This window comes from Euwallacea similis, chromosome 18 (genome assembly GCF_039881205.1).
Source record: "Euwallacea similis isolate ESF13 chromosome 18, ESF131.1, whole genome shotgun sequence".
Classification (NCBI taxonomy): Eukaryota; Metazoa; Arthropoda; class Insecta; order Coleoptera; family Curculionidae; genus Euwallacea; species Euwallacea similis.
The window spans coordinates 1,670,256-1,689,289 of NC_089626.1; the positions used below are offsets into that span (position 1 = coordinate 1,670,256).

Consider the following 19,034-nt stretch of genomic DNA (forward strand, 5'->3'; position numbering starts at 1 on the left):
CCTTTCCTGTTATTTTCAGTATCACGCACCTTCATGAACTCGCTTATTTTAAAGTTTTTAATTTTTATTAATTTTTTAAACATTTTTCTTTGTAGGTGGCGACTGTTGAAGGCTCAATAATAGATATAAATACTTTCATTGCTATTTTAAAGATTGAAGAAATTATTTTCCAAGTTATAAAGGATATTTAAACGCTTAATTATATATATATTCACTATCGTTTTCTCTTTATTCCAGAAACTATTATTTAAATTGCTTTAAATAGTTTTAGCAACTTTGAAAGTGTCCGTAACAGTTGTTTATAGAACTTCAATAATTCCCCGCTATTTCCTAGGTCGAGTTTAATATTTGTTATACTTACATCATCTATTATAAACGTAGTAATAGTTTTCCTTTACTTATATAGAGGTTTTAGGTCACTTTCAGCTAGTATATTTTGCATAACCAATAGTTTTCAGGTATAAATTTGTAGCTTCTATCCTTCCCGACTACTTGCTATATCCCAGTGAAAATGTCCATGCTAAGTAAGACAATAAGCTCTATAATCATCCAGGATTTCTCCTTATCTAAACATTTATACATACGCAAAGAAAAACTAATTCCTATTTATGCCTTACTGAGCAGAATAATAAGCGCTACATTTCTTTGAAACCCTAGATTTGTAAGGTCATATTTATACAAAATTATTCCTCTTCGGTAGCAACTCTGTAATAACCATTCCCAGCAGCTCTGGCCTCAATAATAGCTATAGATACCTCCCTGTTATTTACTTGATTGGAGCGATTACCTCCGATGTCATAGGGGATACTTATAGATGCAGTCACACATGAATTCACTCCCAGTTTCCCTTTGGTCTCAATGCTATTTTTTAAAAACATTGAGCTCTAGCATTTTTTAAATTGCTCTGAGTAATTGTAGCATACCTTGGATGTGTTGGTGACCATTTATAGATTTACAAACTCTGTTTAATTCCCACAAATACATTTTTAAGTTGAATTTTTCAAAAATTGTGTCTTCTAAGTAGGAAACTCTGGAAATCTCAGTAACGATACCTTCCTGTTATTTTCCAAATTGAAGTGATCATTTTCCACATCCTGGAGAATAGGTACAATCACATGCAAATTCGCTCTCATTTTTGCTTAAGCAATGGGTTTTAGCATAGTTGGGAGTGTCAATAAGAATCGTTTATATCGCTTGAATTATTTCCTGGGGTTTCCTAGATCTAGCTGAGTATATAGCATAAACCATTTATTACAACCGTAGTAGCGGTTTTCCTTCATCTACAGTGGATTCTGTGCCACTTTAAGCTGTCACGCATCATATAGCCGCCCGCTGAACTCTACGATATTTGATCATCTACTATTGATCATCAATCAAATTCATGCGTAATTTTCACTAAAAAACTTCGTAGCGGGGCTCTGTAATACTTGCCTTGGTGTACGGTTAATACAGTTATCCAGTCCATCTATGCCAAAGAACTTCATGAGTACAAACTCGCCTTGATATCGACACTAAAGAAACACTGAATAATTCTCAAATCAACTTTAGCATAGCAATTACTTCGTCCGTAGCCTCATTGCTGCATAACTGCGTTCTTACCTGTTGAATATGTTAATGATTTCGGAATAATTTTCACGCCGAATGCGTAAACATAATCAGCGGGGGTGGAGGCAATAACAAAGAACAGGGAGAGAATTTCCAATTTAAAATAATGATCATAGGAATTCGGGACATTATTCGATGAAAATCAGGAAAATGGAAATAAAAACGTCTCAGATGGGCATACTGAATTCTAAATGTATCCGGAGCTTATTCGTAAATTATCCCGGAGATAAAGTTTAAGCATAAACTTTCTTCCTGAGAAATCGTTCCGTTTATACGCGATATTTTTCAGGCTCTTATTTGCTACTGGGGAAATACCTTTTTGAACAATAAAGTACCTTTTAAATACTTAATATTTCAGTTACTTTCATTGCTAGAACTGCACATAGTAAATTTGACGTATTAAACCGTTGTGGAATATTTAAAAATACAGATGTGAAAGGGAAATTACAAATCATTGATTTTGCTACATGTTGGATGACATTCCATCCAAACAGGGCCGAAGGCGATTAGGACTACACTTCTTTTCATGTTATCTCTCATTATGTTGCTTCTACTATTGTATAGTAATTTCTGAGAAGATTTATATCCGAAAAACAAAGAGGATTAGTTCCGAAAATGAAGTACAGCTTTAAAAACACGAACATGAAAAAGATTTCCGGGTCGCGTCACCCTTAATTTAAATTTAAGATTATATTTTGAGCCGTTTAGTAGATTTAGCACCTGTGGTTCTCCATTATTTAAAACACAAGTTTTTAAGTAAGAACGTAAAGTTGACAGGCTAAATTTGAAACCTCGCTAGAGAACTTTCTTAACTTAAATGTTGAAAAATATTATTAATAATTTTTAAGCAAAACAGGCTTAGTGCGCCTCAGGCTAATTACCAGATTTGGGATGGGGAAATAATTAGGTGTCCCACATTTTTGCCTTTAAGATGAAATCTCTTTTGTGTTATAAATTAATGAATTTTGGGACGTTCTTTTTGCTGAGGCAACATTTTTAAATGGTCAGATTATTTTCTTTGTACCAAAGCAAACTTTAGAAAAGAGGAATTAAAAGCCTCCCAGCTAGAATGGGAAATTTATCAAATGCTCTCTATTGCATAAACTCTGTGTTCGTAACGTGAAAAAGTAATATTCAAGGAAAACCTGTAAAACGTAAAGGTCGTAATATAGCGGCCGTAATATGAGGTCAATAACACCTTTCCAACGCCAATCACGGTCTTGCCTGTCTCTACCTATCCCTCATTAATGTAGTAAGTGTATTGTTAAATGCACGATGACGTAATATAGCGGCCGCTATATTACGCCACCAATTTTTCAGGAAACCATAGTTTTAGTTCTTGTGTTAGTGCTTAGCTTGCTTGCGTTTTCTGCATTAATTTATGAACAAATTTTGTTTGCTAGTCGCTTACTAATGTTAATTCTCTTCTCGTCTTTGTCCTTATAATATTTTTTCCCGCTTTCTATCTATAGGATGGTCCAATTGCTATAGGCTACAATTGCTATCTTTTGAACCGTAAACGTTGCAAGTTCGATTGAATTAGGCAAAAATTGTCAATTGATAACAAGTTAAGATTTCGAGGCACTGTTTTCAAAATTTGTTCGGTTTCAGAAGTATTGGGAAAAACAAAATTTTGCCGAAAACGTTTTTTTGTAAATAGACCGTTAACTAAGGGTTTCCGAAAAAAGTTTTTGTTACAACATTTTATTGGTTTTTAAAGCTCTACACATTAATGTTAAGTTTTTAAAAATAACACTTTTAGTTTCTGAGATTTCGACACTAACTTCAATTTTTCAAATACGGCCTGGATTCGATTCAAGAATGACTTGGACCATTCATTTGATTTCTTATTTCAACAAAGGTACCTAATTTATTTATTCTACATCGGAGTTTTAGAATTAGAGCAAAATAAAATTTATAGTTTCCAAAAGACAAACCTAAAAATGTAAGAAAACGAAACATGTTTTCGGCAAAATTTCTTTTTTTCCCAATACTTCCGAAACCGAACAAATTTTGACAACAACTCGAGATCTTAACTTGTCATCAAATTTGACAACTTTTCTCCAATTTAACCGAACTTGTAACGTTTACGGTTTAGAAGATAGCCATAGTGGCCCATAGCAATTGGATTACCCTGTATAATTATGACTTGTATCTACATCGATCTAGCGCCTATACAAAAACTCGTCTAATGAACACGAACATTGGTAAAAACATGTCCCAAATTAACATCAAGAAACGGAAGAAACTTTCGAGAAAATTAAAAGAAGCGCCGAGCACCCCGTTCAGTAAAAATCTGATAATTTAACTCTAGCGTTTTGTACCAAGTTTCTTACATTTTATTTTGGCCTGGCAATCAAACTTTTTTAATTTAAACCTGAGTAAAAATGCATTTTTATTGTCTATATTTCCATTTCAGTCGGACAGATGAAACGACTGTGATGCACCTAATGGGAATTATTCGGAGGTGTAAGAGCAATTTAAACCGAAAATAAATACTAGGTAATGGAAATGCCGATTTAAGGAGGTGTTTAGTCCCCTAGGCTTTTGAAAGCAATTTGCCGAAAGTTGATTGAGTCTTGCTTTTCATTAAAACTTAGGTCAAATCGATCATAGGAATTTCAACTTGCTTGATTTGATCAAAAGAGAAAATAAATTGCCGACTTATCCGTAAATATTTTAGGGAATTGGAGGTTGACGCCAGATAGCGGCCATAGATTTTATTTAAATAATATTGTAGTACATTTTCTAGTCGAAGTACATGTTGGGATTTAAAACAATTAGTGAGATTTCGCCGGAAATCCCTATTTCCTCGCCTAGGTAAAACATTACTTGAAGTTTCTAGGTAAAGAAACTGCATCTCCATATCAGCCGGAGGAGAAAATGGAGAACTTAATTTAACTGGAGTTTCCATTAATTTTCACTCCAATTTGGCCGGGAAACACGAAGTTTTCATCGTCGTAATTATTTAACCATCATAATAAATACTCTTTGTATAACAATATTCTTATAACGAAATAAAAAATAACGCCCGTCTACAGGCGATTACGATGCTCAGTGGTTCGAATGAAATGTTATTAATTTTTCCAGTAGGCTTCCCTTTCAAGTTTTCACTTCGAAATTTAATTTCGTTTTGCGAAATGCCATTGCTGTATCTACTAATGTCGGTTATCCGGCGTAACATAGGCACATCGTCTCAAAATAATTTATAAGAAACAAAGTCCTCATAAAAGCCAAGAGCAACAGAAGACACGTTCTCTAAAGAGTGAGCACCATTAGTTAGAGAGATGTGAAGTTTATGTACCAGTTGTGATTCATGGTTATTTTATTTGGGGTCTGTTCACATAAAATACGCGTCATTTCGTTCTCCCCGCAAACAAAACCCATAATTAATATAAGTTTTAAACTGCTCATCTGGTCGGAACGATTTTCCCAATCCAAGTTCTCTAGTAAGTCTTGGATAAAACATGCAGTAAATTTGCATGCAAATTTAAATATCCGGATTAAAAGTATAAGTGAAACTGAATTAACCCGTCTATTTATTTTACTAGAGTTTTCAGGTTTTTCCTTCAGTAATGAATGAATCGGTCGAGACACCTCAGCTTCGGCCAGTGGGGGATATAATTCCTGATACTTTTTAAGGATTTGTGTAAATATTGTTGTATCTAATTGGTGAGTTCTCTACCTGCGTGGGGACAGCAGGAGTTTGGATGCAGAAACAATGTTTGGTTGGTATTAATTAAGAGTCGAAAATTATATCAGGTTGCATTGCTATAAATTTCGAATTCAGTGTGTTCAGATGTAACATGTACGCTGCAATGCGATCATGATTGATAAATAATAGAATTGTAAACAAATGATGAATATGCTGCCTATGGGATGTAAACGAGCAAATGTATGCTTGGATGCACGTCTATTTTTATACACAGATATGGGCATACAGTGGTCGCCAACACAAAAATAAGAGTGGTGGCCAACAAATTGTAAAAACCAAGTTTTCGTTTCTAATTTATTTGACATAACAAATAATATAATATACAATTTTCCGGCTGTCTAATTGTTTGTTTTCTTCCCTTCTATTAGTTTTAATACCTTTAAGTTGTATTTCACGGGCAGAAAGACCACATTGGTCGATAGCCCATTTCTTAATTGAGAAATAAAGATGATATATATATATATATAATATACAAATATGAACTAACCTTTAAGTAGTTTAATTACAATACAATCAGCCGTTTGATATTTGTGTATTATATTATTTATTATCTTAAATAAATTAGAAACGAAAACTTGATATTGTGGGTATAACAAAAACTTAAATAAAATAAAATTAGTAAAGTCTCATAGATTTTCCACTCACGTTTATTCTATTCGCTATTTACTAGATTTTCTCACTCTGCAAACTTCACGAATAATTTGCAGAAAATTGCTTCTCCTTTCAAACTCATATTCCTTACCTGAATATTTACGCAATCTTGAAACTCACATCCCTCATCTGTTTACTTATTGTCGACTCTACGAAGTCGATGTTTTAATACAACAAAACCAAAAATGGGCAACGAAAATATCAACTTTCTGAAATTTATGGAGATTCTCCATGTACCCTGAGGATGCAATAATAAAACTGCGAAACGTCGATAACCGTTACTTAGAATTTCTATTGGCAAATCCTAATCCTAAATCTAAAGAAAAATATGTGTTCCGACATAATAACGGACCAAAGACCTTTACGATAAATTCATCAATCTGGAAAGTTCTGATTGAACAGAACCCCTAAACATGGGCTTTAAAGAAAATATAAGGATTCTCCATGTGACCTGAGGATGCAGCAATAAAGCAGCGAAACGTCGGGAGGTTTTAATAGGATTTTTCTTTGACAAATCCTGATCCCCAAGCCAAAGACCAAAACAACTTCACAATAAATTAATATTTTAACACCACTATGTGTTTGTAAGATGGGAGGGAAAAAAGTGGGCACCCACAAACGGGCATTAGCCCGGCCTATTATGAAAACACCCAAAATTTACCCAATTTTGGCGAAGAGCTGAGGATATCCACGGCACGTTCCCCTTGGATACCTGCTGTAATTTACCTAGTTAGGTTTATTTACCCAGTCAAATAACTTTAAAATATAATAGCATCAATTTTCATTATTGATCGATGCAGGCTTTTAAATATTTATTTTCCCCTCGACCCCTTATAAAGATGTATAATAAACGGGGATAGAAATCGCACGGATGCTAACACACGGGGTTTTATGACTTCCTAACATATACGTGAGTTAAGAAAGATAAACGAATGAACTCCTCTAGCGAAAAGAACTATTATATTGTAGTAACGTGTTGTTGTATGAGTCATTTGGGAGTTAAATGCCCCAACGAATAAGTTAGCTGCATTTTGCGTGTCTCCAATATAGCAAAAAAATATTAATTTCGATAATAATGTTCGAACAAAATATCATAAAAAATCGAAAGCATCGCGGCCATAAATGCGGTCTGCAACAATGAAGTAGTTCCGGATTTCCGCTATGATGGTCTCGATTCGATTCGCGCTCAGAGGAACTTTTTTATTTTTATTCTATTTTTTAATATGGGCCATCGTCGTCGAAAAAATAGTGTACATAACTTGCAGGGAGATTTCTCAAGGCACTAGCGTGATTGCCGCTCTCGCCTGCTGCTTGAGCAAAACAATTTCCGTAATTCAAACCACGGAATAAGATCTCAGAAATGAGCGGAGGTACTAGAATTTAAACTATAAAAATAAGTAGTTTTATCGCAAGATTTCAAAAAACCTAAAAATAGAATATCTGAAAAGGCTTCAATTCTCCAGTTATGAATCCATTCTGTGTCAAATTACGTAAAATAACATAAACGTGATATGATTCGAAGACGCAAATCCGTTAATGTACATTTTCGATATTTTATGAAGACTCAAATACGAAATTCTCTCATCCGGTCGGTAGACGAACTTCAGCATTACCAGCAATTACCGGCTCACTTGAAGTCATCTTGAGCCGGATGGAGAATTATAGAAGCAGATGGGGTTATAGAGTCTTGCCTGCACTTGATTTTTGTTCTTCTTCCATTTAATTTCGGATTCACGGTGGTATGAACCTAAACTGTTTCAATACTCCGCATTACCAGTTGGGCCGCTAAACGGATTAGGTGGTAATACGAAAGAAGCTTTAAAATTGGAGTTTTTAAGGTGACCGAGTTAATACCAAATCATCGTTTGAACAGTTCTTACGCCTCTCGTTCTTCGTAAAACGAAAAAAGCACGAGAGGATTTCAACATTTATTACGAAAAGAAATTGCTTCCTGCCTCAAGACCATTTTAAATAATAAAAAAGTTCGTCCGTAGAAGGCAAAAGAAATTAAGTTGTTGTTTGCTTGTTCGAATGATCCGGCGTAATGTAGGGCCGAAATTAAAAGGGACACCATGGAAACAAGAAGCTGCCAAAACGAACGTATCAATTTACAGACACTGGAGCGAAATAAAGGGAATAGAAAACAAGTCATTAAAATTGGCCAAATGGCAATCTCTCTCTCAACCGGCTGTTAAAACCCGAACGAGAACAGAAATATCTCGAGTTGCTAAAATTGCCTCTAGATATAATTAAGAAGGGCCAAAGGACGTATTTTGTCACTCAGAAAACCTTGTTAATGTGTAATTTCATAATTATCACAGATTTATGAATAAATGGAAAAGGGGGAGATCGTGTTGATTTTCTGTTTATAAAAGGGAAATTTGTTTGCCGAGACCAATTTCATTTTCCGAACAAAAACCAATAATTTAATGAGTCACATTTGAAATTTGTAAACCTGCAATTCACTAGACAATAAATCTAAATGGTAAAGAAATTAGTCATCAAGATAGGCCACACAAAAACCTACGAATCGCAATCAGCACAACATGTCTATGACGGTCGACGAACCGTACAGTGGTTCACAATAATACAATTTTTTCGATGTCTCATATTGACATAAAATTTCTATACAATGCCTTTTGTATACAGTTTTTTTATCAAATACCTCAATAAAAATGCTTTCTATTGGAATAAACAGTTTTATGCAAGTAGTACTTGCGAGTAAGATAGTCGCTGTTATTTTTGAACGCTTACTTATTTGACCTTTTACCACCGAACAGCAACTTTGCCCCACTGTCATGGGAAGATGCATTTACCTGCAAATATTTCTTGTGCGACCTATAACGATGACTAATTCCTTCATCACTTAGATATGGTATAGTTCCGCAGATCCCTCCAGGACTTTAAAATCGAAGAAGAATTTTGGCATCTTTTGATGTAAATGATGAATGTTTGTCAACGTAGGAGCGATATACTATCACTAATGGTGAGAATAATTTGAATGGACTCGAACAAGTTCGCGGAAAGTTCGATCCTAATTATAGGGGGGCTTTTAAACTTGTCCAAAGTGGTTCGGAATATAATTTATACTCCATAATATCTTGGTATATTAACAGTCTAGCTGAGCACTGAACAGGAATTTGATATTCGCTCCCAGCAGGTTACGAGCTTTTGTTAGGTTTAAAAGAGCTCGCCAGACAATTTTCCAACTTTTGCCAAAATTAAAAGTTTAATTGCACGATTAAGTTCATATGCTGAGTACCTAAATTAGAAAATTAACATACAAATTTATATCGAGGTTAATTAAGCCGCGGTAAGAACAAACAACCATTTTCAAGTTAAAATTGGAGGAATTTGTATTATTTTAATCCTCATCTCAAGCTGCTTGACTAATAATTTATTTCTACGTTAATTAAACTACAGTAAATGATCTGTTCGATTACCGTCTTCTGCCATACAGCGAATCGGTCTTAAGAAGGAAACTAATGTTGATAACATTAATTTTTGGATCACTACTGGAAAATTAATCAACAACTTAAGTGTATGTAGATGTAGATAAGCACATCCTTTCTGGACGATTGAAGTAGGCCTTCCTATCTCACAGAGCGTCAAACAACAAAGGCCTCTGTAAAGCTTTGTCGTTTGTTTTTGGAAAACAATAAACACAACAGGCATTATACACTTCCAGATAGTCTGTAGCTACCATAGCTACAATGCTAATTGTGTGAAAGTATATTAAATTCGTTATTCCACACGTCAACTCTGAATCTACATTTAATAAAGTAAGTTTTATTAGTTAACTTTAGTTCAGTACCTAAGCAATGTTCTAATGAAAACAATAGGAGTCTTTTATAAAGGTGCACTGCAATCTAGCAAGAGCTATTTATTACATTCAACTGATGGGTTTCCAGGTTGTAGCAGAGCTTAGACGTATACCCTTGCTTAAGATCACTCTCGTGCAGACTTTCTTTAAGAGATTACAGTTTAAAAAAATGTATATTTATAGATCTTAGTAATGGCTTCACATTGTACTGTCTCACTCATCTCCCTGCTATATTGACGAGATTTCCTCATATGGACGAAACACTTAAATCTAGAATATACAAGGTGTCCATTAAACATACAGCAAAAATTCAGGGATTTATTTCCTAAACTTTTGTCGATTTTTTAAAGCCTTTTTGTTCCGAAGATACAGGGCGAGAAAAATTTTCAGTTAATAACAACATTTTATTACTAAATATTACATGTGAAGCTTCTTAATCTACAAGAACTGTTGAAAATGACTACCTCGAGTGAAGTAATCATTGGGAGGTCCAACTCGACCAATCCATTTCTTAAGAAATTCGCTCCATCGATAAAAAGAATTGTCGTCGAGGTGGACCTCACTTATGGCCCGCTCGATCCCTGGACTTAAACCCCCTGGGTTATTTCCTATGGGAGCATCTAAAGGCATTAAAATTTTTTTAATAAGTTATGGTGTTCAATATACTCCAGTGGAAAATGTGGAAGGTTTAAAAAATCGGATCATTGTTAGGTGAAAATTAATAAGAAATGACCCTGTTGTTTTTGAAAGAGATCGGTAGTCAATAAAAAGAAATTAGATTCTTACATCCTACCTGGAGGTAGTCATTTTCAATAGTTCTTGTAAATTAAGAAGGTTTGCATGTAACATTTAGTAATAAAATGGTGCTATTGCCGAAAATTTTTCTCGTCCTATATCTTTAGAACAAAGAGGCTTTTCAAAAATCATCAAAAGACAAAATATTCTTAGAATAGTCCAATGATTAACCCCTTGAATTTTTGCTGTATATTTAATGGACATCCTGTATAATGTATTAAATCTTCTACTTCCTTATAGATGTGTAGTTTTGATATCTCAAAAATATTGCTTTATTGATGGAGATTCACGTTGCCAATTGGGTAAAAAAAAATTTAAATCGAATGTATGGCCATAGCATATCAGATTCTTTGAATTACCAGAACAACAAATATATTTTACCATCATGGATAACAATGCGCATGGCTTCCATCCTCTTCTGCAATTTACCATAGAAAGGTAGTAATTTCCTATACTCTACATCCACTTAAATCCATAATTTTGCACTAATTTAATCTTTTCGAGTTCTTCGACTCATCTTCCGTTTTTTTTCATTCTTGTGTTATTTCGTATTACTCATCGAGCTATGCAGAATTTGGGATCAACACTCGGAGTTCGAGATTGACGTAAAATGTTCTACAGAGTTTTAGAACCTTCGAGGTGGGACTAAAGCCCGTTTTACTTATTCTTGAGAGAAATCACTAAATTTGCTAGTGTTCCGAGACAATTGAGATTTTGGTTCACTTTCAGTTTGCGGCTCTCTCATTGGACTGACAGTGTGGAACACTCTCACTTCAAATTAAATATGCACAGGCCTGTTTAATTGAAGAAGAAATAATATCTTAATGCATGATCCACCGACCGAGTCAGATAACCTTGCTCTATTTTCACTTTCTCGCATGTGCACAGAGAAAACGATGGATTGGAAATACCGAAACTGATGAAAAAACTGACTGAAAATTGAATAGAAGTTTCATTCGCGAAGTCAGATTTTTTGTCAATTTATTCTTCAATAAATTCGCTATATCTTAAAATCTCGGTCGGAAAATATATACAGCCTGTCCTAGATAAGGATGAACAGCATGGGAATCTCGGAAACGGCAATAAATGGTTTAAATTAGGAAACAGTTGCGCAATTTAAAGCTAATTAATAATCTATTTTTATCCCGGCTAAATTCCGAATGGTTACGAAGATATTTTATAAAAAACGAATTTTTTTGATTTTTTGATTTTTTGCAAATAACTCTGATACAGTTACTATTATAGGAATAAAATTTTACACTGTTAAGACACGTCTTTGAGAGCTTCTTAGCAATGTTGCCAGTTTTCTTGGTAAGTCCTTACTTTTGGAGAAAAATAGTTAAACTTTCGATTTTCATATGAACGCAATATCGAATATTGACATTTTCAAAATCGTCATAAAATTTCCTTTTCAGCCACGTATTACAATTGATATTTTTCTCAGATACAGGGTGACCCGTTAGAAATAACGAAGGTGGTGTGCTTCGTGACTCGCCCCGTATACTTACCAAGGTTGATACGACCTCACGAGATGCGCTGTGATTACCTACAATAATATGCACATTCTCAGAAAAAATACGGTAGGTACCTAGTTTGCGAAATACTTCCAATGCTCCAGACATTTTTGACACACTGTATACTAACCCATGCAAATCCTGCCGGTATGCATTTCTTTATTAATTCCAATTTCCTCGCTTTGTTTATCCAATGGCTGCGGCAATTTCGAAGTTTGGTGACCTAATATAAAAGTTAATTACTGTGGAGGATAATTAATCTTAGTTGTTAACACGTAAATCTTGACTCGTTCAGGGAACTTTCCCTACCTTTTTAATTTTTATTTAATGCAAAAATGGGCAAACATTTATAAAACCAAATCAAGCAAATATTTGCTTTGGGAATTTTATTAGCTTTCATCAAGCCCAAATGTTGCTTAGAAAATTGACCTACCGGTCCCATTAAGTCACTTTTTGCGTTACAATAAATTAATTATGGTGAAATTCTGTCTACATTAAGTCTTAACTAGAGCATTATTACCGCTTCGAAATCCAGGTAATTGTTTGTTAAGCAAAACCGAGAACGCATTTCACAAGCTGAGTCCTAAGTTAACATCTGGATGTGATGAGATGAGAATTAGAGAGCTCAGTAATCGTGCCTCTGGTTGTTATTTATTCCGCTAAAGTTCAATTAATTGTTTTATTAGATTTTCTCTCTCAGCCCCCTTATTAGGGTGTAGATACTCTGCCAATCAATAGAAGCCACGGATTGTGGAAATCCATTGAAGCGTTTGATGTTTAGAATGGAATCATTTGACTAATAGGGCCATAAATGTCTATGCAGAGGATCGGTTGAGCATAAAGCCCTCAGTTAGAGGTTTTTTTCGCCTAACTGCAAATATAGCTAAATAGCACTGCAATAAATACCCGTTTAAGTGGAACATATTTGAAATACGTGGATATCCATCAAAATTCCACAACAGTAATTCGCAACCGCAAACCCTTTTAAACTGTAAATCTATCGATAAAACCTAAATAAACTCCGATCCTAAAACTGAATCATTGGAGAGCCCAACATCAAAAACAGTAAATCGGTTTAAGGTTGCACAGCCGTTTATGACCAATTTACGTCTTGCTGGTCGAAATATAAACACGAAAAATCCAAAGATTTAAGCACTTAATAACTAAGACTCGGTTGTAAATTAATTTTCTTATCGCGAAGAAAACACTCTTGCTGATATGTGCTTAAGACATATTTTTGTTCAAAATTGATTATATAGTTATGCGTCGTCGTTGCCCTGAGACTAAACCTTCGCTCTGTGCTGCACCTTTGTTGAAACGCATTAAAAATTCAAAGCGCAATTCTTGATTATAGGAAGAATTAAATGAAAATTAAATTAAAACAATGTAACAATAGCTGCATAAAGTAAAAAGCAATTAACCCCGCATCTAGAAAAATAAAAGCAGGAAAATGCAATTTCCAGTGAAGATTTCCTCTTTTTGGCTCTAAGCGAGACATAAGTTAGCTACCTGTTCTAAAGTAAAAGGCAGCCGTAAAAGTAGAGCATTAAAAACGCGAGATTTCTTAAATTTAATGTAACTTCACACTTAACCTCAGTTTTATAGTGCCTCTTTATTAAATTTCCTTCTAGTGTATTTTAACAATGTAGTGGATGCACTAGGTTTATTTCAATGAACGAGTAAATTAAAGAAGTTTGAGGTAAAAATTCTCAGGCAACTGAGTGATGGAAACATTGGCCTGAAACTTCTAATGTTGGGAAACTTCTTCTACTTCGCCAAGTGTAAAAAATATATACATAGTTCCCAGAAAGATGCCGAAAGTTTGCGGCGTTTCATATTCTTTTTGAGCGCATATTTCATGCAGCTCAGCTCAGAAAACAATTTCGTCACAGATACCAAGACGTCACGCCTGATTTAAAAAAACCGAAAACCTCAGCTGCCGGGTTTTAGTTTTCTTAGGCGAAACGGAAAGTACCATTTTTCTATCACAACTCACTTTTTATCGTTATTGCCAGTTAGTTCCAACAGGTTGATTCCTTGGGCAAAACAGTCAAAAAGGCGGAAGTGTGGGGTGCTTAAGAGTAAATGCAGCGGCGCTCGATAGAACCATTTGCGCTGTTTAGGGGGAAAGCTATCGGAGAAAGTAAGGCATGAAAATGGATTTTTCGTTTCAAAGATTCGGTTTGACATGAGTGATTCGCTACATCGAGGACGAGCGACTTTAATGAAGACCGCTTAGAGTTCTGGAAATATTGGGATTTGCGAAGTTACCTCAAAAATTGGCTGGAGAGAAAAAATGAACCTCAACATTTATTTTTCAATGAGAGAGTTCAAACCATGCTCGAGCTTTAACAAAGAAATTGCCAGGCATCTCCATAATAAGTGTTTTTACGGTAATCATACTGTCCTTGCAAAGCATGTCCCAGGCCTTTTTACACTATTACACACTGGCAGTTTTTGCCTAAACAGGCACAAAGAGGTGCAACACCTGTTCAGAAATTTGCGGATCTCCATTCACCAAATTGTCGAGAATGGCACATATCTTCAGACACATTAATAACGTTCCCCGTGAGATCCATTAATCCCCGACCCGCCTGACTACATCTGCAATCTCTAAGTAACACACACAATATTTTAACATTTGATGTCTTCATTAAACTTGAAGTTAAAAGCATTCACTGAAACCACCGACGCGGCTCTTGAAGTAGCCATAAAATTTTGAAAGTCACCTACACCTAAATAATTCACCGACACTTACCTAGTAACTTCCGAACTTCCTCTTCCGAAATAAAAAAGTTCATGTGAGCACGTGTCCTACCGTAGAGCAATACGATCGCCGAGAAGAGCGATAAAATGAGGGCTCTAAGTCGCATGTTGAAACATCCGGCGTCGGTTTTGAGAGCACACTGAGCGTCGCGACGGATAGAGCGTTGTAAACATCATTTCGGGAGCGCATTCGACAGGTCGAAGTGTCCACGCATACTCGAATATTATTGTTATTGCCATTTTTACGCGATTTATGATACAACCCCTGATCATCTGCAACAGTTGGTTCAGTTTCCGTCCGATCAACCCACTAATGAGGACTCAAAATCCTTGAATTTTTAATTTTTACAGCCCTTTTCTTGCGTCACTTCTGCCGCAATATCTCTCCCGCATTGATCCTAATTGCATTTCAGGAAAATTTCGTTTCAGTCTCTCGCTTAGTCAGATCTAATATTTATCAATTTATTCAGCTTTAATATTGAGTTAAAGCTACGTAAAATATTAAAATATGGGTACTTTTGCAAGTCGCAACGTTGCGATATACGAAAGTGTTCAACATGACTTCAGACACTTCGAGGCGTCTATTTACTGTTATCCGGTAAGGAGTATTCTGGGCATGTTTGTCTACAAGCAGCGACTTCAACTAATTAAAGGACATCCCATCCAGGTTGACGAGATCAGATTATGTCTGGTAATACGTATATCTCGAACATGTTTTTGATAAGAAGCTTTAAGAGCGAGGAAACATCGATTTCTCAGTCTCGCTCTCTTGGAAAGCTGTAGAGACTTGAAATCCGAAACTTTCCAGAACAAAAGTGCACAATAAAAAATTTCAAACATACCTGTAACCGCTAATGACTGAACATCCTGGATCTGTTTCTTAACAAGTAGCAGCTCTAATTGAGCGCGTATGGCTTTGAAAGATTTACCTTTATTGGAAATTTTTAACTTACCGGTAATGACTTCAAGTTAGTCCAGGTAAACCCTCATGAAAGTTACTAAATTCTGATGAAACGTGTCTCGCATTAATTAAGAACTTTTACGAGTGGTCGTACTTGCCGCCTGGAACTTTAACATTTCCGTTCATTAACTCTACTTAGCACTTATTCCGGGCATTAAGTCTTGCACATGAATAATTTCATCACTTAATATTAGTGTATTTATTAGTACCAAGTAGTACCATTTCATGAACGAACAGAACTTCTGTACATTTTGGCGGCCGCTACCAAAGGTGATAAACAGGTACCTTACTAAATTAAACAGGTTTCTATCAGGGCGTCGTTATTTGCTAAATAACACCAGGCAAATCCTATCCTAATACGTATTTCGACAATATTAAATTTCTTTCTGACATTTCCATAAGAATTTCCCCTATTTGATATTTATATATCTGCTGTTATATTCTTCAAATTGTATAAAGCGTTGTTAATAATAAACTTTCCTTTACACACGAGGGGTTTCGAAGGTATATAGGTAACATTTATTAACTTGTTTTCTTCAGAATATTCATTTTCCCCTTGCTTTTGCCTCTTACAAATCGTGTCGCGGAGCCTCGAAATTGAAATATTTGAATACTTCCAGAAAATATATTTTAAGCTTTGAGTTGTTTAATTCACTCATCGACGTTCAATCATGCCATGCGAGGAATTAACATAGAATTCCAAGGAAGGGTGTGGAAACACAAGAAATCACGATTTCCAATGTGATTAAAAAATATTTATCGATTTGTTGACACGCGGAACAGCGGCAAGCACGTGCCTAATAATGTTATTTGTTCAGTCCACATTTCCTAAAGTCGGTGACTGAATGGAAAATATCGAAAAATCTCCTCAACCGAAGAATCAGAAGGGATATGAAGAGATTATTTTCCTGCCTGGGACGCCTTAACGAGATTTGACCTCTATGGATTGTCTGAGAAATTATCTCTTCGTAAGAATGCATAATACACCGTGACCCATTTCACAAGATTAACTATTAAATTGTGCTCTTATGGCAGGTGTCGGATGGTTGAAGTAACAGAAGGCCAGCAAGGCAACTTTAGGAGAAAGTTTTTTTTAAAGCACTTTCATTTAAATATGAATTTCAACTCTCTGGCCTAGTGTCCAAACTAAACACCTATAATATTCCCAGTATATGGTAATATGGAACTGTTAATGCTTAATAGAGGTTGCCTATGGTGCAATAAAGGCAGTAATTTCTATATAAATAGTAGCTGTGTGTGTTGTCGTGCTACGACCTTTCGTGTCACAGAGCTTTGTTTTCAAAGCCTTAAATTTACTTTGCTGACATAATGAAGGAATAATTCTGGTTTTTATCCCAGGAAGATTAAATTCGACTTAAGCGGTCCAAAGCTCTAGCAAAGCTCACGTTCCTCTAATTGGTATTCAAGGTGTCGATTATGGTGATACCCCATCAACTTCGATCGCACACACAAATTATACGAAGCAATGAAAATTCGTAGTGCCATTGTATTCAAATTTTTATTCAGTGCAAATAGCAAAAATTTAAAACGAGGCCGAGAAAGTTTTGATGATTCAATTAAAATATTTGGGTAAATGTCAGCATATATACATTGTATACATTTGTATACATATTACACATTGTATATATATATATACAGAGTGGCCCAATTACTATATACGAAACATGTTTTCGGCAAAATTTCATTTTTTCCCAATACTTCCGAAACCGAACAAATTTTGGCAACAGTGCCTCGAGATCTTAACTTGTCATCAAATTTGACAACTTTTCTCTAATTTAACCGAACTTGTAACATTTACGGTTTAGAAGGTAGCCATAGTGGCCCATAGCAATTGGACCACCCTGTATATATAAGTATATATATGTAAATATACATTTTCTGTATCTGTAATCGGATGATCTTTATGTTCAATGAGTCATTACGAAATCGCTTTAGAAGTGATATTCCGATTTGCATTTTCACTTTCTTAGAGTAGGTGGTGGGCGCGATTACCCATTACTTGTCACATCCGAGAGGCACTCCTTAAGAATTTATTTATGTCTTATAAAATTAACTATGTAGTTTGATTTCGTTTTTCACTTAAAATACACTACTTTTAGACAATATTCTGCTGTTATTTGATAGCACAGCGTTTGCGAATTGTAGTTCAGATCAATAGCCTTCTAGCTTGAAGAAAGCGACTTCCAAAATAAAGACATGTTTGAAAAGATCTTAAATTCCATAAATTTGGCGTAATGGGACCGAAAAACATTAATCTAATTATAAATTTAAAAAAAAGAATACAACGTTGGATTCAATTAATTTTCTAGGAACATTACAGAATTTTGAAACGCAGTAGTCTCTAGAAAAAAACCAGGAAAGTGAGTTCCAAAGAAAAATTGAACTAACCTGATTTATATGTATATGGTGATATGGGTTATTAAAGGCACAACTTTATGAGAAATTGTACATGACATCTGAACGTAGTTTCCCCTAGAAACACAAATTTTAAAAACTGACCCCCACTTTACTGTCCTAGAGAAAATTATTGAGAACCCTTAAAACACACCTCTATTCATAGATTTAAAGTAGACGAGTGCTATAGCCACACGTAACGTTCGAGGAATGATACGAATAAAAAAAATCAGTATTTTCTAAAAACAAACAGAAAATAGAGTTCACAATGAAGACAAATTGAGCTTACTTCAACCATCCTATAGAAAATTATTTGAACAATAAAAACGATTTTCTAGACATAAACGTGAAGAAAGATTGGGTATATGGATCCATACTGAACACAGAAACCTAATCTATAAGAAATTATGCAGAGCATCAAAATGCAGTTTTTTTAAGAAGAGCGTCAAATTGAACACAAGTACTCCTCAAAACATGGGTGTGCACAAAAACCAATTTAGCGTTCGCTACACATGTATTTGGATCCGTCTTTTCTTAGTATTAATTAATTCCGCAAAGTTTCATCGTCATCACGTACGTTGACAGTATGATCCACACTTTCCTCTTCTTCAGACAAAATGAGGTTTATTTCTTCATCGTTAGGCACAGATTCGTCCATATCCGGCTCAAATTCACTCCTGTTATGAATAAACAGCTCCTCTTCACAGTCCAATGCCACTACAATGGCGTCATATTCACTTTATGATAATTTGCAATGTTTGCACTTGCATTTGCATCATTACTTTTACG

General features: G+C 35.1%; 1 protein-coding gene across 1 annotated transcript in view; it reads right to left on the reverse strand.

Annotated features, from left to right (window-relative positions):
- The window catches only part of LOC136414691 (tyrosine-protein kinase Dnt-like), a 53,348-nt gene extending 38,335 nt beyond the window's left edge, over window positions 1-15,013 (reverse strand). The window contains exon 1 of the mRNA XM_066398859.1: window positions 14,862-15,013. Within this exon, the coding sequence (XP_066254956.1) occupies window positions 14,862-14,976 (115 nt within the window). The 5' untranslated portion in view covers window positions 14,977-15,013. The remainder of the gene's footprint in view (window positions 1-14,861) is intronic.
- Between the last annotated feature and the right edge of the window lie 4,021 nt (window positions 15,014-19,034).